Raw genomic sequence first — 24,205 nt, forward strand, 5'->3', positions numbered from 1 at the left:
GGGGTAATCAGGATGGGTGTGTCAGAGGCAATGCAATTGGCACAGGATAGGGCAGGTTTTACGGCTTTGTGCATAGGGTCGCTATGAGTCACAAATGACTTGAGGACACATAACAACAAACAGCAACTTATGTCACCTTAAAAGCTATATCTATCTCTATCATCTCTATCTGTGTCTGTCTGTCTGTCTATCTGTCTATCTATCTATCTATCTATCTATCTATCTATCTATCTATCTATCTAATCTATCTATCTACCTATCACTGTAAATGGAAGACTTCTCAATTACGAAAGTTCAGAATTATGTTCAGAAATTCATCTTTTGGCACCTGTCTGTCCTGATGAATTAGAAAATAATATGAGTAATGAGTATTTTTTTTCCTAGAATTCATTATAATTCCAAACTCATAATTTAGGGCAGTTATACAAAGATTTTCACCATTGAGCCAATTGGCAGCACCAGGATTCATGGTGACGTTATTGAGATTGTTGACAGCTTTAGTCTGCTTGGCTCCACAATCAATAAACACTCTTGGCACCAGCAGCCAGGAAATTAAAAGATATATTGTGTTGGGAAAGCCTGCTGTTAGGGACCTCTCTAAAGTACTGAAGAGCAATGGTGTCTCTCTGGAGACTAAGGTTCACCTGATAACATGCCATGGTCTTTACAATCATTTGCTATGCATCAGAGAGCTGGACAATGATTAAGGAGGATAGAAGGAGAATTGATGCCTTAGAGCTGTGGTGTTGGAGAATAGTATTGAATATACCATGGACTGCTGAAAAAACAAAGAGGTTTATCTTGGAGAGGGTGAAACTAGGCTGCTCCTTGGATGTAAGGATTCTGAAGCTTCATCTGACTTACTTTGGACATGTTGGAAGGAGGGACCAGTCCTTGGAGAAGGATGTCATGCTTGGGAGGATAGAGGGACAGCACAGGAGAGGAAGACCCTTTGTGAGGTGGATTCATTCAGTGACTGGGGTAATGGAGGTAAGTGTGTTGGAGACCATGAGATTGGCGCAGGGTTTAGGGCTGTTGTACATAGGATCACTCTGATTCGCAGGCAACTCAACAGCACGTAACAACAACAGCATATTAAATGAGTATCTTTAAAGGAAACATTGACTATATCTTGATATTGACTCAGAGACTCAAGCGTGAGTAGGGAAGCTGGATGAAGGGAAGAGGAATCAACAATTTTATTGTTTTTTTTGTTGTGAGCTGTTGAGTCAGAACTAATCTGACTCAACCTCCAGTAGGGTTTCAGAGGCAATAACTCACACAGGAGGAGGTTGCTCATCTTCTGCAGAGTACCTGGTGTGGTCAACTTCAAGCCTTTTCGTTGGAGGTGCAGCTCCTTACCATCAGGCAAACAGGGCTCCCTCATTTTACTATAGAAATACCAATTTTGAAATGCTTATTAGGCTTTCAAAAGCAGTGTTAGTTTGATTAGACATGTAAGTCTAAAGAACAAAGGGGGAACAGTGGGTATATGCATACTGTTTTGTGTACAAATAATACTTAAAGACAAGAATGAGATCCATAAGAAGTGAGTATAGATGGAAAAGAAGTCCAAAAAATAAACACTCCAACATTTTAAAGTTCAGATTAAGAAAAAAACCAGAATCCAGCAAGAGGAGCTGTCAGAGAGTTATGAGGAAAACCAAGAGAGACTGAAGCCCAGAGGATGAAAGAAAAAAGCAGCTCCGAGGAAAGTCAGAGTTAGCATGCTGAATAATACAAAGATTGAGAACAGACTTTTAGATTTAACATGGAGGTTAAGTGACCATAATATATTTTGATGAAGTGGCGCAGGCCAGACTGATAAGTAGAAAAAGCAAGAACAAACAAGAAATTCAAGGTGATTTGTAATAGAGACATTGTTGTTGTTGTTGCTAAGTGCCATCAAGTCATAGAGCATTCATAGCCACCATGGCCTTAGTGCATTTGACACATCAGTGTCACAGTATTTAGCATCATAGCAACCAGGAGTTACTTCTGTACATCAATGCACAGACCAGTGCTACACCACCTAGAAGAATGTTTGACAGAAAAACAATTTGAACCAGGCCTGAGGGCTGCAGATTAATATCACCACCTTGGGCTTGGTAGCATGACTTTCTATCCTCTAGGCCAACAGAGCTCTTTTATTGTTGGTATTGTTATATGCTGTCCAGTTAAAGACGACTCATAGCGACCGTTTAAACAAACGACCTGAACATTTGTGTGGACACTTTTGTAATTTCTCGCAGTTCATAGAGTTCATGGAGTTTCAGAAATGAATGCCATTCCTGCTTCCAAGCTTGTTTTAATTGGGGAGCTCCACCAAACACTGTCCACCATGGACAAGCACTATTGCATTTTACACATCAGTGTCAACAGTTTTTAGAGTAACTAAGAGTGTCATGGGATGACAGTGAAGGATGCTTATTTTTTTAAGAGTCAGAAGAATGATAAAACATTTTTAGTGATAGAATGAAGAAGGAAAAATTTAAGGGCACTCAAGTGAGACAGTGACTATTACATGACAAACAAATCTCAAAACTCAAATTCACTGCCCTTGAGTCACAGTCAACTTATAGCTGAGTCACAAGAGTATTTCCGAGTCTGATAATTGCAGGGAAGGAGATCATCCACCCCTCTTCTACATAGTGACTGTTGCATTCAAATCTGAAAAGAAATCCAAGCATTGGGTTAGCTAGGCTACAGATTAAGCCACTGCGGATAGCTTCCTGGCACATAAATAGACCTTAATAAATATTGGCATTTATAATTATTGCCATAATATTAGTATATCAGTTTTTAGTATAAGAAGTATATGATGCTTTTTCATTAATTTGTACCTGGTTATTAATTGTTGTTGTTATGTGCTGTCAAGTCAGAGCCAACTCCTAATTTACCCTCCAGTGGATTATCAGAGGCTGTAAATCACATGAGAGGAAATTGCCCAGCTTTCTCCCACTGAGCAGCTAGTAGATTTGAATCCCTTGGTCTTTGAGTTGGCAGCACAAGTCCAGACCCCAAAGCCCTTAATAAGACATGGATTTTTGTTTTTATCTTTTTTGGAAGTATATTTAGGGAAAGATATTATGAAGATTGTCCAGGGTCCTTGTTAAAAAGTCAGATTTCTTTTGTTTATGTAGAAAATAAATAACTTGCTACAGATTGATGAAAAAGTCACGCAAAATTCTGTTAAATAACAGGAAAAAAAACCCCTAATTTACTACATATGCCAACTTTCCCCATAATGTTTACTTAATTTTGTTCATTTTTTTCTTTCACGTTATTATTTTTAAAAAAGTATTTTATCCTTGATAATCAGCAACAGTAAAATAAATGTAGATCTTGGAAAGGTTTTCAGAGGAGCATGCCACATCTAAGATTCCTTAATAAAAGCAGTGTAAGAATTTTCCTTTATTTCTTTAATTGGTATTTTGCCCTAAATTGTCATTCTCCAGCAAATGCCTGCACACCTTTCCTGATTTTAAATCACATAGTGTTCTTTTGGTATGTTTGAATGCTTGATTTTTGGTTTTCATACAGGTTTTTCATATACACATTTAAGTATTCTGAAATTCACATTATTCTCAATATAATCTATCATTTATTTTGAACCGCACAGTTGAATTTCTTTGCATAGTGAGTGAAACACAAGTAAATATCTTTTTATCATTCTCAATTGTCATTTGAGATCCATCTGGCATCAGCAGTATACTCCTTGTCTCTTGACCTCTGATGAATCTAGCTTGAATTTTTAGTTCTCTGTTTATGTACTACTCCATCCATTTTTTAATATTCTTCAGCAAGATCTTACCTATGATATTAATAGTATATTTTTTATCATTTCCATATTCTAGTAGATCATCTTTCTTTTGGAAAGGGAACAAATGTGAATCTTCCTCAGGGCATCAACCAGGTAACTGTCTTCCAAATTATTGACATGGATTTATGAGCAAGTCCAGAGCTGCATCTGTTTAATACAACATATCAGTTGGTATTCTATGAATTCTGAGAGCCTTATTGTTATCAATGTCTTCAGTGAAGCCTGGACTTCTTTCCTCATTACAGTTGGTTCTTGAATATAGTGCTACTTCCTGAAATGGTTCAGTGCCAGCTAGTTCTTTTTAGTATAGTGATTCTGTAATCTTTCCCTTTTTTATATGATTCTTGCATCATTCAAGATTTTGCCCATAATATCCTTCAGTACCCTATAATATCCTTCAGTATTGCCACTGAAGGCTTGAACTTTTTCTTTAGTTCTTTAAACTTAAGACCTTAATGTGTTCTTCTCTTTGTGTTTTCTAACTCAAGGGATTTGCACATTTCAGTAGAATATTTGGCTTTGTCTTTTTGACCTACGTTTAATTAATCATTTAACCTCTTTTAATTCATTATTTCTTCAGTTTCTCTACATTCTAGTGCAATTTTCAGAGTCAGCATTTATTTCCTCCCTTTAGTGTTTTTCACCAATGTTCAGTTTCAGTAGCAAGCTTTTAAGTATCATCTAACATCCATTTTGGTCTTTCTTCCTGCCTCTTAATAACTTTTTGTTTTCTCCAAGCATTCTATACTTGATGTCATCCACAACTTGTCTGGTCTTTGGTCATTTGTTTTCAATGCATCAAATATATTTTTGAGATGGTTTGTAAATGTAAGTGGTATAAAGTCATGGTCATAGTTTGGCTTTTGTAAACTTCTTTTAATTTTCTCTAAGTTCAGTTTGAACTTATAATTGCTAACCTGTTCCACAGTTGGCCATTGGCCTCGTATTGACTGGTGATATTAATGTTCTCCACTCTTTCCACATGTCAGTTTAATTCTCATGTAGTTAATCAAGAGAGGACTATATGAAGATTTGAATATTATGTTTATAAAATATTCGTAGTGTTTAAATAATTGTACAAAATTTTGTCTTGTACATCATAGTCTGATTTCCATATTCAACTCTTCTTTGTTTCCTTTTACATTATAGTCACTGATGATGATGATGATGATGATTAATTCATCTTGATAGCATTTCTTAGAATTTCAGATTGCAGAAGCTGGTAAAAATTCTTAATTTTTCTACACTTGACATTTTTCATTGGTATGGACATTTTATTAATAGTTTTATTCCTTATGTGAAAATGGATATTAATTGATTTTTTTTCTTTTGGCTTGAACAAACAAATTCGGTTTTTTATAGTTTAGGAGTCTGAAAATCTAAATTAAGTTCTTTTATTCTTTTTTTCAATTATGTAGGAAAGCTTTTATTTGCTTCAGCGTCTGTAGGCTTAACATTTCTTGGAGATAGCCATATGTCTTGGCCTTTCCTCACATTGGAGAGTTTTTTCTCAGGAAAGTTCAGGGACCTGCGTTCAAAAGATCTGTTCTATTCCTGTCAACTTGTGCTTGGTAGTGCGTCAGAATTGATCTTGAAGAATGTTGGCTTTGTTTTTACAATTAAATGTTCTTTTTGACATAGACCAAGAAGCAACTGTTTGAACAGAACAAAAAGAAAACTGAACAGAACAAGATTTATAATCAGGAAGGATGTATTAGTGTTTTGTCATTTCTCCACATTTATTCATTCTGTATACTGAACAAATAATTAAAAAGCTAGCGGGATTCAGGTCTTTTATTCATAGGGTTGCTATGAATCGTGTTCAACTAGATGGCACTTAAGAACAAGAGCAGCAACAATAACAGCAGCAATAATTTATGAAGAAAATTGATTGGAAGAAACCTTGGGAAAAAAAAGACTGGGAAGAGACTCATCAACAACCTGCATTATGCAAATGACACAGTTTTGCTTGCAGAAAATTAAGAAAACTTGAAACTGATACAGAAGATCCAAAACTTTGATACAGACTTGCCAATAGAAAGCGTCATGGTGGCTGGAGAGAAGATTGAATTTTATAATTATTTCATTTTACTTGGATCTATAATTGTCACCCATGGTATTAACAGTCATGAAAGCAAAGGGTTGCATTGGGAAAATCTGTCAGGACCTCTTTAAGTGCTTAAAATAAAGGATGCCAGTTTCAACACTAAAGTGCATTGGACCCAAGCTACGGTATCTTTAATTGCTTCATATGCATGTGAAGGTTTGACAATGAATAAAGAATGCTGAAGAAGAAGTTATGCCTTTAAATTGTGGTGTTGATGGGGAACATTGGATATCCCACGAACTGCTTATATAAACAAATATACTTGAGGTACTGCAATCATGGTGCTCCTCAGAGGTAAAAGTAGTGAAACTTCCTCTCACATTCTTTGGGCATAATATCAGGACTCATTAATCCTTAGGAAAAGACATAAAGTTCCAAATGTTTGGAAAAGTAGATTGTCACTGAAAAGAGGAAGATTGTTTGGCACAATAACGGCAACAATGGACTTGCATATAGTAGATTGTGAGGATGCTGCAGGCTTGTTAATAGGAACACTAACATCATAATTAATTTTGGGACACCTAACAACAACAACAACGCTATATGTTTTGTCTGGAACAGTACTATCCATGAAGTAAAATATCATAGAAAAAATTTTATTATTGAAACATAAATTTTATCATAGAAAAAAAATTTATTATTGAAACATAAATTTTTCAATAATTGCATTATGATGAAATTTTATCTTGATGTTTTTGTCACTAGTGCTGAAAGCTACAATTTTTGTCTTTAACCTTACAATATCTGATAATTATTTTTGTTATATTTTAAAAATGCATGTGGCAAGGGTGGTTCACTAGAAGCTCTAAATCCAACAGTTTAGTTGGTGTCCTGTTATCTGTAATTTTGAATGTTAAAGATCTCACTCTCCCACAAATGGTTAGGTACCATTGAGTAAAATCAACTGCTTCAAACCCTAACATTCCCATTTTGTATAGCCAATTTCTTATTTGTCCATCCCCAGAGCACTTGATTGTGCTCATGAGGAACTTGTACCTGGACTAGGAGGTTGTTGTGTGAATGGAGCAGTGGAGCAATGCATGGTTTGGAATAGGAAAGGAAGTGTGTCAGGGATGTATTTTGTCTCCATACCTGTTCAATATAAATGCTAAGGAAAGTATCCGAGAAGCTGGACTCTATGAAGAGTGTGGCATCAAGATTGGAAGGAGACTCATCAATGACCTGGGTTATGCAGATGACACAACCTTGCTTGCTGAAAGTGAGGAAGATTGAACCACTTGTTGCAGAAGATCAAGGAATGCAGCTCAGTATGGATTGCATACCTGTATCAAGAAAACAAAGATTCTTACCAATGGACCAATAGGCCGTGGCATGATAAATGAAGAGGAGATTGAAACTGTCAACACCTTTGTCTTGCTTGGATCCACAATTAACACCATTGGTATGCATAATCAGGAAATAAGGAGACACATTGTTTTAGGAAAAGCTGCAGTTAGGGACTTTTCCAAGTTATTGAGGAGTAATTTGGTCCTCAAACTACTATTTGGCCCTTTGAACATCTTTGAACGTCTGATTCAGGCCATGGTCTTTGTGATTACTAACTATCCTTCTGAGACCAGGACAGTGAATAAGGATGACAGCAAAATAATTGATGCCTTTGGGCTGTGGTGTTGGAGAAGAACACTGAACATTCCATGGATGGCTAAGAGAACAGACAGATATGTCTTGGAGAGGATGCAGCCCAAGTGCTCTTTGGATGAAAGAATGATGAGGCTTCACCTGATATACTTCGGACATATTGCTAGGAGGTATTATTCCTTGGAGAGGGATATGAATGTGGAAAGGGTGGAGAGTTGGTGAAGGAGAGAGGAAGACCCTCAACCAGGTGGATTGACATGATGATTGCTGCAATGGACTCTTATATGTCAGGAAGTGTAAGGATGACACAGGATAGAACAGGGTTCAGATCTTTTGTTTATAGGATCACTATGAGTCGTGCTTGACTCAGTAGAACCTAACAACAACAGCCATCCTAATCAAATCAGTGCACAGGGAACAAGTGTGTTGTTTATACTGAAGAATCCTGTGTTCAACTTGACAACTTGGAACATCTGCATCCACAAACCAAATTGAAGCCAGAGTAAGCTGCAGGTTGTAGCAGTTAACCCTAGCTCACAGCATGGAACATCCTCTCTTTATCAGGTTGGGTTTTGGTCAACTCATCTCTAGTGATTGCTGTCCAGGCTCAAATGGCTTTCGGTTGCATGCTCAGGAATCCATACTTTTCCCTGCATTCCAGACCCGCCAGTCTTCTTGCTCAGCTGTAGCTTCCACATGGGGCCAATCATCATAACTCCGAGCTGGATTGACACATTAACTGCCACAATGGGCTCCGCAGGTGTCAGGAAGTATGAGGATGACACAGGATAGGACAGAGTTCAGATCTGTTATTTATATGGTCACAATGGATTATACTTGATTTGATGACACCTAACAACAGCAACAATATATCAAAAGGATGAGAGGCAAAGCTTTGTCATTTTTGCCTCCAAGATGCTCAGAGATTGACTTCAAGTGAAACCATTGATAACTTATTTACATTAATCAGTGGTGGCTTTGAGAGTAGTGTTGGTCCTTGGCTTTAAGAATGTTAGTTCTTTATACATTTTCTGAAAGTTTAAATAATCTTAAATGTCTTTTGGTAAGAATTGCTTTGAATGTTAACAAGTGTTTCTTGGAGAATTACATGGTGACTGTTTTTCATTTTTCAAAAGCATTTACTTGCTAGTATTTTATTTGAACTTTTGGATTGTTTGTATTTTTTTTAATAAAAAAGTGAATATTGCTTTTAAGAAATCAATTTTTCCCAGGGTGTAGAATTACTTGTATTATGTAAAGTTGTGCTCTGAAAAGAGAGGAACAACTTTGTTTTCTCTTCTTTTAATGTTTTGATGACATACTGGTAAAATTTTGTACAAAGAGGAAAGAAGCAAAAATTAAGATATATGAGGTCTGTCAATATGTCTTTATTGGAATTCCACCATTTTGTTAACCCAGAAGTATGAAATAAATTTATAGTTTCAGTTATTTCAGTGAACAAGGATTCTCATAAATTCCACTTTTTATCGTATGATCAGATTTTTCCTGGACAAATACACTTCTTTCCTTTTGCCAATAGAGTTTGGCCCAAAATTATGCTAGATACAAGTGATTTGTTTGGAACTAACGACTTGGCTTGTCCTTTCTTATCCCTCCCACCAAACTTAACCTTATGGAGAATTGAGAAAGGTTTGGTAGTTGAGAATTGTTCTTGTGTGCCTCTGAGTTTCCTGGCCTAAGCCAAAATTTTGCATGCAAGGCTATTCTTGTGGTTTTTTCCAAGCTATTCCAAAACCAAAGGCATTGGAAGCTTTGCAAGAGAACTTGTTCTAATATAGATTTAAAGCTTGTCTTTACTTTGTAACTGGCTCATCCACTTTATTGTCAAAGGAATAAAGGGGACTTCATTTTCTATTGAAGATATACATTTCACTATGATACATGGTATTAAAGTAATCATTAAAAAGAAATCCAAAGATAAAATTTTGAAATTAATACACATTTGTTACTTGCTGTGTGACTTATATGATAACCCTAGCATTTTCCTCCTCAGTGATTTTTTTTTTTTTGCTTAGCTTCTTCAGTGAATTTTAGACAATACTAGCTCTGGTGGCCTAGTGGCAAAAAGCTGTGTTGCAATCCCAAAACCACTCAGTTCAAGGCCAGCAACTGCTTTTGGGGAGAAATGTGGGCAACAGCTATCGGTTAGTTCCAACTCTATGGTAGATAATAACAGCAATATCTTCTTGTTATAACATCAGTTTAATATATGTGACTGATGTTAGCGTGTAAATTTTATTGTTGTCAGCCCAGATATTTCTTTAAATACAGATTATTTTATTGAATAACATAAAAATTGAAGATCCTCCATTATTTGTATGTTACTTGATTCATATTGATATTATCTTTCTTAACCAGTTTTTATGAAGTTGATGTGTTTTTTTAAAAAATAAATTATTCACTGCTATCTAAGCTTAAGCTACTACTAAAGAAGCATAAGCAGTCTCTTTCCATAACGATTTACAGCTTGGAGGATAATTACGAGTCAGAATTGACTCCATCGCAGTGGGCTATCTTTTGTAGTACTTAAGCTTAAAAGCACCAAGAAGCTTATCTTAGAAGCTGGGCGCCAAAGAACAATGTGTCATCAGAATTGGAGGAAGATTTACCAACAACCTACATTATATAGATCATACAACCTTGTTTGAGAAAAGTGATGAGGACTTGAAACACTTGCTGCAGAAGGAAGGTCAAGGACCTCGGCCTTCAATATTAATTACATCTCACCATGAAAAAAACAAAAATTTTGCCATTGAGACCATGATAAATGGAGAAAAGTTGGAAGTGTTTTATTCTATTTGACTCCTCAATCAATAGCTATCTTTATAACAGTCAAAAAAATCAAAAGAAATGTTACATTGGGTAAATCTACTGTCAAGGATCTCTCCAGAGTGCTAAAGAGCAAAGTTAGTAGTTAAAGACTTAAATTGTACCCCATCCAAGCCATGTTTTGTATTGTTATTTGGACTTTCATGCCCCCCTCTTTCTTTTCTTCAGGTACTGACAGTGTATCTAAAACTTAGACAATGCACTAAGAATACAGAAAAAAAATTATACCTTTGAGTTGTGATGTTGGACAAGAGTATTGAATTTCCTATGTTTTGTCAAAGAAACATGTTTTTCTTGGGTGAAGTGCCTCCAGGGTGTTCTTTAGAGGAATAGGTGGTGAACCTTTGTCTCACATAATCTGAGCATGTTGTCAGGATAGGACATTCATGGAAAAAGATGTCATTCTGGGAAAGGTAGTGGGTCACAAAAAGAGAGGAAGACCTTCAACAATATATATAGGCATAGTCAGCTGTAATAATAGGCTCACACAAATCAGAGACTGTGAGGATTGTGGAGATCAGGACACAGTTCAGATCTGTTATTCATAGGGTCGGTATGAGTCAGAGTTGACTTGATAGCACCTAAAACAACAACGAGCTTGTTAAGCAATCTTACTGGATGAGTTCTTCTATGATAATATATATATATATAAAGAGTATGTGTTCTAACAATTCCAACCAATATGGTCTGCCAATTATGTGGTCCTTTATTCTCATTCTGGATTTTCTGAAAAATTTTTTCAATATTCAGTTATCATAAAATATCTGAAAAAATTACTCAAATAGATTTTAGTAAAAAATTAATATGCATTAGCTCTATAGATTATGTCTAGATTTGTCAAGTAAGTTAGGTATACAACCAAATTACAGTCACACACATCTGTCCTGAGCTGTGTCATTGTTTTAGCCTTGCTATTATGTCTTTTTTTTTTTTTTTGCCTGTTCATATTGATATTTACCTTTGATACCTTATGAGTGTAGATCTGGGTGCATGTTACAGATTTTTTATTTATTTATTAAAACCCCAGTACTCCGGCTAGTGAAAAAGAGCATGGGATAGTTTTTGTAAGAGCTGAATGTGAATCTAGAGTTCCTTGGTACAGTTCTTGCCTTTATTTACAGATTTAGTTTACCTTTTCTCTTTATCCATTTCTTAATTTTTTATATTATATTGGTTAATGTCTTAACTTTATAGTATTGAGCACACAGATATCTGCCTTTTCTGGTTGTTGTGTTTAAATAAATAAACTCACTGCCATCTATTAATTTGATTCTTTATAAGCAAAGATTGCACATCTTTCTCTTGGAAAGAAGCTGGTAAATTTGAATGGTTGCCCTTTCAGTTAGAAGCCCAGCAGGTAATACAGTATACTACCAGGGCTATGTGTATTTGTTTGAGCACTGCCAGAGCTGGATTTATTTGTTAGAGCATAGTCTAATTTGCTGTTCCAAAGAATTTCTACAGCACTTGTTTAGAGAAAATTGTTTATTGTGGACTCTATGGATAAGGCCATACAGGAATCCAGACTTGTAGAATGGCTGAACAATTCTCAGCAAGTAGCTTTCTATTTCTGTATTTAAAGATTCTCATTACACCATTTATCTTTATCCTCCTGATTGAAATTTTTAAATTAGTATTTTGTTCACTTTCTAGCTTTACAAAAAAATAGAAGTTCATGAAAGGCAAGCAGTTTCTATCTTAAGAACATTAAGTAGAAATTCTGCAAACCACTTTCAGGTTGCTGTTGTCAGATTCAATCATGTGACCATTGTTGTTACTGTTAAATGCTGTTGAGTATGACTAATAGCAACCTGTGAACAACAGATATGAATTATGTCCTATCCTGTACCATCTTTACCTTCTCTGATACACTTTAGCTGCAGTGTATGTTAATTCATCTCATTGGGGACTTTCTTCTGTTTTTGATGGCCCTCTACCCTTTAAAGCAAGATATCTAATATGTCCAAAGCACGAGAGACTAAGTTTTGCCATCCTTACCTCTAAAGAGCACTCTGGCTTCACCTTTTCTAAGATGGGCCTGTTCAGTCTTTTTGCAGTCCATGGAATATCCATTACTATTCTCAAAAACCATGATGCGAGTTCCTCTTTCACCAAGGACCCGCCAACATGGGTCGCGTTCGCACCAAAACCGTGAAGAAGGCGGCCCGGGTCATCATTGAGAAATACTACACGCGCCTGGGTGACTTCCACACGAACAAGCGCGTGTGCGAGGAGATCGCCATCATTCCCAGCAAGAAACTCCGGAACAAGATAGCAGGCTATGTCACACATCTGATGAAGCAGATTCAGAGAGGGCCTGTGAGAGGCATCTCCATTAAGCTGCAGGAGGAGGAGAGAGAAAGGAGAGATAATTATGTACCAGAGGTTTCAGCCCTGGATCAGGAGATCATTGAAGTAGATCCTGATACTAAGGAAATGCTGAAACTCTTGGACTTTGGCAGTCTGTCCAACCTCCAGGTCACTCAGCCCACAGTTAGGATGAATTTCAAAACACCACGTGGAGCCGTTTGAGTCTGTTTGCTGTGCTGTAATATTTTCAATAAATTTGGGCACACCAAAAGAAAAACTGTGATGCAAAAGTGTCAATTCATTTTCTGCTATCCTTATTCATTGTCAGTCTCTCATCTCTAGGCTGCATAGCATGTAATGGAAAAGACCATGCATTACTCAGGCATCCTTAATCTTGAAACTGACATCGTTGCTCTTAAGTATTTTGTCGAGGTCCCTGAGAGTGAACTTGCCCAAACAATACATCTCTTCATCTCCTGACTGCTGGTACCCAGGGTATTAAATGTGGATCCAAGTAAGTTGAAACTGTTGATAGTTTCAGTCTTTTCTCTGTTTAATCATGATGTTGCTCACCGGCCCAGTGGTAAGGACCTTTTGTTTTCTTGATGTTGAGATGATATCTCTATTAAAGGCTAAAGTCTTTGATCTTCTGAAACAAGTTCTTTATCATTCTTGGAAATTATTTTTATATATTCTCGTTTAAACGTACTAAAATTAATAAGATAATCTATTTTTTAATGTTTATCTTTGTTGTGTAGTGTACAAAATGAAAACCCAAAATGAATATATCTAATTCTACAGAACTCAAAAAGCAAATATTTTCTCATTTCTCTGGGAGGTATACTATAAAGTCAGTAAGCTATTTCTTTTATGAGAAACCTCATATTCTAATCAATCCTATAAAAAGCCACAAAACTAGTTTAATTTCAAATTATTATATCAATAAAAGCTAAATAGAGACATCCACCGTTGCGACGTTGATGCCCAAGAAGAACCAGATTGCCGTATATGAACTCCTTTTTTAAGGAGGGGGTGATGGTGGCCAAGAAGGATGTCCACATGCCAAAGCACCCTAAACTGGCAGACAAAAACGTGCCCAACCTTTATGTCATGAAGGCCATGCAGAGTCTCAAGTCACGAGGTTGTGTGAAGGAAAAGTTCGCCTAGAGATATTTCTAATGGTAACTTACCAACGAGGGTATCCAGTATCTACGTGATTACCAACATCTATCCCCTGAGATTGTTCCTGCCACCTTGCGCTGCAGCATCCTGAGACTGCAGGCCATGACCGAAAGGTCTGGAAGGTGAACTGCTAGCAAGATTGACACGAGGGAGGCTGACAGAGACACAGTGCCTCCTGGTGCCGACATGAAAGCCAAGGCTGGGGCTGGGTCAGCAACTGAATTCCAGTTTAGAGGTGGATTTGGTCGTGGACATGGTCTGCCACCTCAGTAAAGTTGGAGGGAATTGTTTTGTGTTGAATAAACATGTAGCCAGAAAAACTTAGAAGAAAAAAAACAAGCAACTAAATTTAAAGGCTAAGGTATGCCTTACCCAAATAATGTTATTTTCAGTTGCTTTCTATGCAAGATGAAGTTGGTCAAATACAAGATAGACCAAAGAAGAACGAATGCATACTATAATGAGTTTTTCTATTAATAAATTTTCTGAGTGAAGAAAAGATGAATTGTGGCATGATACCAAGAATATCATCCATAAAGAATGTAAAATATCATTACAAAGACTGAGGGAGAAGAAAAGTTGAAGTTAGATGTTAGAAGAGACTCTGAATATTGTGCTAGAGTGCGAGGAAAACAAAGCAAAGGGAAGACATCAATATGTTAATGAGCTGAACAGAAGATTTCAAAGGGAATCTCGGGAAGACAAAGCAAAGTATTATGATGTGCAAAGCATTGGAGTGCAAAAATCAAAAGGGCCGTAAACATATTTCATCCAGTTTTTCTCAGTCTTTACGGCATTGAAATCTATGGGAGAGAGAATAGTCTAAAAGTATTATATTTTAGGGCATTATTTTTATCGTAGGAGTATGCAATGAGGGTTGTAGAGTGGATTATATTTGGGGCTAGGGGGTGGGGTTTGGGGAGGTGCGGGGGGGGGATTGTGTACCAATGAGGGAGTTTTTCTTTTGCTTTTCAAGGAGAGGAGCAAACGGGGGGGGGGGGGGGTTTGTGCGGGGAGAAGGGTGCAACAATGAATGAATGGAATCCCAAAATCTCTGTTGATGTTCATTGAAATGAAAAATAAACAACCTAAATTAAAAAAAAAAAAGGGCCGAATTCACTCAACAGTTCTTAAGCTGAAGGAACTAAAGAACAAATCAAGCCTCAAGTTGCAGTACTTATGGATGCTATCAGTAGAATGTTGAATGACCCCAAAAGCATCAAAAGGTGATGGAAGGAATACACAGAGTCATTACACCAAAAAGAATTGGCTGACACAGAAGAATTTCATGAAACAGCATATATCAAGAGACTATGGTGATGAAGGAGGAAGTTCAAGTTACTCTGAAGGAATTGGCAAAAAAATAAGGTTCTAGGAATTGAATTCATACCATTTGACATATTTCAAGAAACAGATGCTGCCCTGGATGCACTCACCAGGTTGTGCCAACAAATCTGGAGGACAACTACCTAAACCACTAACTGGTAGTGATCCATTTTTATCCCTATTTCCAAACGAGATGGTCCCTTTTTATTTGTTCCTATTCCAAATAAAAGTGGAAATTATCAAACAATATCATTCATTAATATCACGTGCAAGCAAGATCCTGCTGAAGATTTAACTGAAAATGACTGGAACAGTACATCAACAGAGAACTGCCAGATATGCAGGCTGGGTTTAGAAAAGGCCATGCACTAGGGACATTATAGTCAACATCAGATGGATTTTAGCTGAAAGCAAAGAGTACCGGAAGATTGTCTGTGTTTCCTTGACTATGCAAAGTTATTTGACTATGTGGATAACCTAGAGAAGAATGAGAATCCAAGAACACTTGATAGTATGGAAAACTTATACTTGGATCAGGAATCAATTGTAAGAACAGAGCAAGGAAACACTGTGGTTCAAAATCAGCAAAGGTGTGTGCCAAGGATGCATCCTATTTCTCTGCCTATTCAATCTGTATGCAGAACAGATCATCCAAGAGGCTGGACTTTATGAGGAGGAATGTAGCATCAGTATTAGAGGAAGACTCAATCAATAACCTACTTTATGCAGATGACACAATCTTTCTTGCTGAAACTGAGGTGAACCTGAGGCATTTGTTGCAGAAGGTCAAAGACTGCAGCCATTAATATGGATTTAAGGTCAACATCAAGAAAACAAAGATTCTCACCACTGGGCCAAATGACAACATCATAATAGATGGAGACGAGACTGAGATTGTTAATACCTTTAGTTTTCTTGGCTCCACAATCAGCACTCTTGGTGCCAGCAGCCAGAAAACCAAAAGATGAATTGTATTGGGAAAATCTGTCAAGGACCTCTCCAGTGTACTGAAAAAACAGTGATGTCGGTCTAGACTATGGTGTGTCTGATTCAAGCCATGGTCTTCCCAAAGCTTACAACTCATTAGTGAGCTGGGCAGTAACTAAGAATGACAGAAGAAGAATTGATGCCTTTGCTTTGTAATGCTGGAGAAGAGTATTCAACATACTATAGACTACTAAGAGTACAAACAGTTCTGTTCTGGAGAGGGTGGAATTAGGCTGCTCCTGATTTTGAAGGCTAGAATTTTGAACCTCAGTCTCTTTCGGCATGTTGCCAGGAGGGACAAGTCCTTAGAGAAGGGTGTTATATATACTTGAAAGGGTGGAGGGACAGTGTAAGAAAGGAAGACCCTGGATGAGATAGACTGAGTGACTGGGGTAATAGGAGTAGTTATACCAGAGACAGTGAAATTGGTTCAAGGTGGAGCAAGGTTCAGAGCTCTATTACTATAAGTCATGGTCAACCTGGTGACACATAAGAACAAGAAGGGTTGTTGTTTTTTTTTTTTTAACAGGACAAACAGGATCATTTTCAGTTTTTTCCTTAAAGTAAATACAGAAGTTTTGCAATACATTATGATTAAACATGATTTCTGGTGTAACTTTTTTTAAGAAAAATGATAACAGAAAGCAATAACTAGTATAAATTACAAAATTTATTAGAAAAGAGAAAATCATGGAACACTTCGTGAATTAGCATGTCATCCTTACTCAGAGGCCATACTAATCTTCTCTGAATTGTTCCAATTTTAGTAAGAGCACACAATAACCAATTTAAATGAGAATATGTAAAAATAATTTATAGAAGTGATGGGGTCTATTCCTAATGTTTGACTCTGCCAATTTAAAAAAAATTGAGAGCTATGTTTAACATTAATGATCACTCTGATTTATAAAACATACATTCTGTGAAACCAATACATACTCATTTGACATGCATTACAAAATAAAAAATGTACAGAAATATGTGTAATACAGGAACTAAATTTGCTTTCATCATAATTTGGATCTCTGCATTTTTCTTTTTGTTAGACTTCATAATTTCTGATGTGGATAACAATTACCATGTTTCTAATTTGCAATTAATTGATTATGACTTCATAAAATATTACTATCATCTTTTAATTGGAGAATAACCAGTTTAAAATCTTAAATATATTTCTAAATTCACAAAGTTCTATCTTTGTAGTAACAATGAAACACAATCATGAATTTAATCATCAGTGTTACTGCTATCAGAATTAATTTTAATCAGATTTGTAATCTCTCTATTTTGATGGTTTTTTATTGTGAAGGAATGTCTGATAATTTTAAAGCTACCTCAATATGATTTATATTTGATAAATGGATCTCAGATAATATGGAGAAAATTACTTGTCCTTCTAATAATAGTTAGTTGTTATTAGCTACTGTTGAGTTGGCAGCTCAACATCATGAATTGATCAATCATTTTGATCCATAAGATTGTCATTGGCTGATTTGGGAAAGGAGATATATAAACCTTTCTTCCTAAAAGGCTTTGGGTCTAATAATTTAAATACTTGGATATAGAATTAACTCTAAATATCATAATTTAATATATTATGGAAAATTTTATTTCATTCTCAGAAATTAGTAAATTCTTAGAACAGTTAATTCTTTTAATATTAGTAATTAACCTATCATAATTTAACATGATTTCTTCTTGATTGGCATATAATAAACACTACTAGTCTCACTATTAGATGAGGACGTGGCATAGAGAGAGAAACACAAGATTGTTCAAACAAATATAAATCCAACTGTAAAAGCTCAAAATATGAGGTCACTTGAGTGTTGATGTAGGACTTTGTTCAACAGAATACCTTACCTTTTGGAGAAATTAATACATATATTTAAGCTAAATAGTTCACAGAAGAATTTCATGAAACAACATTTAAGCAAGAGGCTTTGGTGATAAAGGAGTAAGTTCAAACTGCTTTGAAGGAATTGGCAAGGAATAAGACCCCAGGAATTGATGGTATACCAATTGACGTATTTCAGCTAATGGATGCTGCCCTAGATGTGCTCACCAAGTTGTGTCAAGAAATCTAGAGGACAACCACTTGGCCAACAGACTGGAAGAGATCTGTGTTTGTTCCCATTCCGAGGAAAGTTTATCCAACAGATTGTGGAAATCATTGAACAATATCCTTGATATAGCACATGTGAGCAACATTCTACTGAAGATTATCTAAAAACGACTGAAACAGCACATCAACAGAGAACTGCCAGAGTGCAGGCTGGGTTAGAAGGATTTGTGGTACAAGGCATATTGTAGCTAATCTTAGATGGATCTTGGCTGAAAGCGGGAAGTACCAAAATAATGTCTATTTGTGTTTCATTGATTATGCAAAGGCGTTTGTGTGGATCACAACAAAATATGGCTGACTCTGAGAAGAATGGGAAACCCAGAACACTTGATTGTGCTAAATGTGAAACCTCTCCTTGGACCAGGAGGCAGTCACCAGAACAGATCAAGGAAACACTGCATGGTTCAAAATTGATGTGTCCAACCTATATGCAGAACAGACTATCCGGGCGACTGGGCTGTATGAGAAGTGTGGCATCAGGATTGGAGGAAGATTCATCCACAATGAATGTTATGCAGATGACACAACCCTGCTTGTTGACACGGAGGAGGATCTGAAGTGCTTGCTGCAGAAGATCAAGGACTGCAGCCTTCAGTATGGATTGAGGCTCAATAACAAAACAAAGATTGTCACCTCTGGGCCAATGGACAGCATCAGGGTGGATGGTGAAGAGATTGAGATTGTTAAAAGCTTTAGTTTGCTTGTCTTCACAGTCAACACACTTGGTATCAGCAGCAGGAAATTAAAAGACATATTGCTATGGGAAAGTCTGCTGTTAGGGACCTCTCCAAGGTACTGAAGAGCATTGGTGTCACTTTGGAGACTAAGGTGTGCCTGATACAGGCTATGGTCTTTGCAGTCACTTGCTATGCATCAGAGATCTGGACAGTGACTAGGGAGGATAGAAGGAGAATTGATGCCTTTAAACTGTGATGGTGTAAAAGTATTGAATATACCATGGACTGCTAGGAAAACAAACAAGTTCATCCTGGAGAGGATTAAACTAGGCTGCCTGCACCTGGGAGGCAAGGATTCTGAAACTTTGCCTGACATACTTTGGGCATGTTGTAAGGAGGGACCAGTCCTTGGAGAAGGATGACATGCTAGGGAGTGTGAAAGGACAGTACAGGAGAGGAAGACCCTCTGTGAGGTGAATTGATTCAGTGACTGGGGTAGTTGGGGTAGGTGTGTCAGAGACAGTGAGGTTGGCACAGGATAGAGTTTAGAGCTGTTGTACATAGGGTAGTTATGAGTTGCAAGCAACTCGAAAGCACATAACAGCAACAACAACAATAGTTCGCATATGTAGATAGGTCTCTGATGTAATTGTAGAAAATTGAGAGATGCTTAGTCCATTAGTCTGGTGGAGTAGTGTGTAGCATATTGTACAGCTAATAAAAAAAAAATAATGATTTCAATTCGCCAGCTGCTCAGAAGGGAGATAGACTTTCTCTTCCTATTAACATTTACAGTCTTGGAAGTCTGTTGAAGGTTGTGAGTAAGAATCAACCTAACAACTATGGGCTGGGCTTTTTTGTTGTTGGTTTTTTAACCCTGTACGTCATTCTGAAGAGTTCGTTTCAATCAAACTTTAAGGAAAAAAATTGTTTTCTTTTGTATGTGAAACTGTAGCTCTTACTCAACTCACAAGGAACAATATTGTGGCATCTGAGGGATAGGCAGGTCCATATGGCAGTTTTTCAGAAGTTTAAAGTATTTGGAAAGCACACATGTAGAGTCTCTGTGCTATACTTAATTTTAGAAACTTCTTAATTTTAATGTGTTATCTATGGCACAAAAGAAATTTTCACTGGGAGACTTCTGTGGTGTTTGAGGTAACAACTCTTATGTTACTAGAATCCCTTAACAACAAGGCCAACAGGAATGATTCTCTCTCTCCTTAAGGTTTTCTTTGGCTTTCACAGCCTCCAAAGCATTTTATAGAATGGCTAGACTGTATTGAATTTCCATGTTTACATCTCCACCCATAATTTAACATTTTTCCTTTTTGAATTGTATAGTACCACTGCACTGTAATTCAAATACATAGAAAAACTTAAGAATCACTTTAATTCCAAGTGTTTGAGATCTGTAACAGAATACATTTTCAGCAGCCTTAACATGACCTTGCTATATTTCTTTTTAAATTAAGGAAAAAGGAGAGTAAGAAATCTTTTGTTTTTATAATCCAGGTTTTCTGAAATTTAAGTAATGCTTGCTGTCTTATTTCCTTACAAAAAAAAAAAAAGACCACATTCATCACTCAACTTTTCAAATATTTGGAATTTATTCTAAGAACATGTGCCTTCATTTTCTTGAAGGGTTGAGCTGATGGGATCTGAATGTTGCTTAATTTTGCCAGCCTGGATTGCAGAATAACATGAACCTGGGCTTGTATTTTGAACCTGTTAAGTAAATGAAAGCCATAAGAAAAAAGCTCAACTTTTTCCCCCACAAATCAGTATAGTCTTTTTATGTTTTGTTTTCACATCACCTTTTCTTTGTAGATTTTCATCAACATTAATTCTTTTTGTATCTCCAAATAATTTTCTGTAATTTTGCTTGGCATTTAATAAAATCTTTATTCATGCATTGATGTACATTTTCTTTCCTCCACTTCCCTTCCTCATCAGTCCACTTCCCAGTGCACTCTTGTTCCAGAGTGTTAGCATACATAATGCCCAATTATGTATTCCATTCAATAATTTCTTCTGCTCATTTTTTTCCAATGCAGTGTTAATTATCTCTCCATGCTTAAGCTGAAGGAGCTGGAGAACAAACTCGAGTGTTGACTTGAAAGACTTAAAGATGCTATGATCAGAATATTGAATGATCCAGGAAACATCAAAAGAAGATGGAAGGAGTAAACTGAGTATACCAAAAAGAATTGGCTGACACAGAAGAATTTAATGAAACAGCATATGATCAAGAGGTAATGGTCATGAAGGAGAAAGTTCAAGCTGCTCTGAAGGAATTGGCAAAAAACAAGGCCCCTGGAATTGATGGAAAACCAGTTAACATAGTTCAACAAACAGATGCAGTCATGAACAAGTTCTTTAGGATGTCCCAAGAAATCTTGAGGATGGCTACCTGACCAACTGACTCAAAGAGATCCATATTTATTTCCATTCCCAACAAAAGGTGATCCAACAGAGTGTGAAAATTATAGAACAATTTCACAAATATCACATGCAAACAAAATCCTCCTAAAGTTTATCATAAACAACTGGAACAATGCATCAACAGAGAACTATCAGAAATACAACCTGGGTTTAGAAGAGGCCTTTTTTCTACAGACATCATGGCCAATGTCAGATGAATTTTTATGTTGTAAGGAGGGACTGGTCCTTGGATAAGGACATCATGCTCGGAAGGGTGGAGGGACGGTACAAGAGGGGAAGACCCTCTATGAGATGGATTGATTCAGTGACTGGGGTAATCGGGATGGGTGTGTCAGAGGCAGTGTGATTGGCACAGGATAGAGCAGGGTTTAGGGCTGTTGTACATAGGATCCCTATGAGTCGCAAACGACTTGAGGGCACATAACAACAACATCAATAACCATTAAAATTTACAGCATTTTTCTTTAACTTTTCAAGGAGAAGAGTGAATTGGGGAGGGAGGGAGGGAGTGGGCAGGGAGAAAATTGCAACAATGAATGACGGGAAGCCCTAAGTCTCTGTAAACTTTCATTAAAATTAATAAAAACACTTAAAAATTACAGCATTGAAGCTGAAGAGATGGTTGCTATGAGTGTTTGTATTTTTAAAGGCCAATTATTTCAGATGTAGATGTCCAGCCCTTTTTAGTTTGTCATAACTGGAAGCTCTGCTAAAATTTGAGCACCCTGGGTGAGCTCCTGGTATTAAAACTCAAGAAGAGTACTGAATATCCCATAAACTTCCATGGGAAGGAAAAGATATGTCTTGGAGAAAGTGCAACCAGAATGCTTCCTGAAAGCAGAGATAGCTAAGCTTCATATCACATATTTGAGACATGTTGTTAGGAGTGGCTATTCCTTGGAAAAATATATCATGCTTGGAAAGGTGGAGGGTCAGCAAAGAAGAGAGGAAGACCTTCAAAGACATGGATTGATGTATTGGTAATGTCTGTGGTCATAGGTTCAACTGTGTCAGGATGATGAGGATGGCACCAGATCGGGCAGAGTTTCGATTTGTTGTTCATAAGATTTGTCTGAATAGTACTCAGCTGGACTGCACATAACAACAACCACAACGTCTAGATGACAGTGAGTGTTAGAATGATACAGAAGGGCTAACAGAAGGCAAAACAACAATGAGTGTTAAAAGATGGAATTGACTCTAGATGAGTGAATGATATAGAAGAGCCAACAGACTGAAAATGTATGTATGATTTTTAATCCTATTCAAAAACTTAAGGGGATGAGTTTCTTGAACTTGCATCTAGAAATCATAATCTTCAGGCCAGCAGAGATAATTGGTACAATAGAGTCTGCAAAGACAGTATTCTTTATCCTATTTTGTTGACTAGTCACTGGAATCTTCTAAGTTTGCAAGCAGTCTTCTTCGGTACAACTGTGGTCCTCTCCGTGTTCAGACCTACGAAAATTCAAGAAAAGTAATGATGTATTAAGCAGTTAGTTCAAAGGACTATTGAACAACAGACCCTCTCACCTCCTCAACTTTAAGACCAGAAGAAGTATATGGGGCCTGGCCCCTCTAAAAAAGGTCATAATATCTGTCTTAGATAAAGTGAGGGACATGTTGAACACACTTAGATTGTGTTTTATTATTTTAACAAAATAATCCTATTAAAGAGAAGAATAGAAATCTCTATTCTAAAAGAATTACTTAAAGGCACTGACAGTTATTATTTATCTTTTTAAATAAAATTTTTATTTTATACTGGTTTACTAACAAAGTTAGTATACATGGTTTTCACACCACATCTTTCCAATTTCCTTTACCCAGTCTTTCCTCCACCCATCAAATTGTGTGACCTTATGATTACCGTCCCCTTCCCATCCTTCCTCTCTGCACCTCCTGCAGTTGGATCCTCATACACATTTTACTGGTTATCTTTCTATTTCTATAAAAATGGTCTTGTTCAGTGTTTGTCCTTAGGAGACTGAGTTCGTTCACTTAATATAATGCTTTCTAGTCCCTCGCAAGTTATGCAGTGATTTACAAAATCTTTGCTCCTATATGTTACATCTGGATAATGTAGAATAATATCATAATTATATAGTGTAATAATAAAATATCATAATTTATCAGTCTCTTTGATTGTTAAGTTGATCATTTTGACTGTTTCCATGTTCTTGGAATAGTGAATAATCTTGCTATGAACATTGGTATACAAATCTTCTTTTGTGCCTCAGTTCTCATTTTCTTGGAGTATATTCCAAGCAGTAGAATTTCTAATGTTCAGCTTTTTGAGGAAACACCAAACTACCTTCCAGAGTCATTGTAGCATTTTACAATCCTACCAACAGTGTATAAATGTTTCTATCTTGTCACATTCTCTCCAACATTTATTACTTACTGTCCTATTAAATTTTGCCACTGCTACTGAGGTGAGATGATATCTCATTGTGGTTTTGAATTGCATCTATTTTATTGCAAGTGATTTTGAGCATTTTTTTCATGTGTCTGTTGGCCATCTGAATATCTTCCTCTATAAAATATCTTTTCCATATTGTTTGTCCATTTTGTAATTTGTTATCAGACTTCTTCTTGTAGATTCCCTGTAGGATTCTGTAAACTTTTTGTGAGACTTTTATCTGAAATGGTATTGCAAAATGATTTTTCCCAGTCTGGAGGTTTTCTTTTGACACTGTTGAAAAATGTTTCTTTTTTTTTTTTTTCTATAATTATATTTTATTAATTTTCATAAACATTTACAGAGATTTTGG

General features: G+C 36.5%; 2 protein-coding genes and 1 pseudogene across 3 annotated transcripts in view; all 3 read left to right on the forward strand.

The window, feature by feature from the left end:
• CCDC91 (coiled-coil domain containing 91) overlaps positions 1-24,205 on the forward strand; it is a 392,671-nt gene that overhangs the window by 177,024 nt on the left and 191,442 nt on the right. The window lies entirely within an intron of this gene.
• On the forward strand, positions 12,507-12,911 carry LOC102847106 (40S ribosomal protein S17-like). The gene has a single exon (XM_006895068.1). The coding sequence runs from the start codon at positions 12,507-12,509 to the stop codon at positions 12,909-12,911; it is 405 nt and encodes a 134-aa protein (XP_006895130.1).
• Positions 13,670-14,144, forward strand: LOC102846701 (annotated as a pseudogene).

This window comes from Elephantulus edwardii, unplaced genomic scaffold (assembly GCF_000299155.1).
Source record: "Elephantulus edwardii isolate Elephantulus edwardi_28Jun2011 unplaced genomic scaffold, EleEdw1.0 scaffold00157, whole genome shotgun sequence".
Classification (NCBI taxonomy): Eukaryota; Metazoa; Chordata; class Mammalia; order Macroscelidea; family Macroscelididae; genus Elephantulus; species Elephantulus edwardii.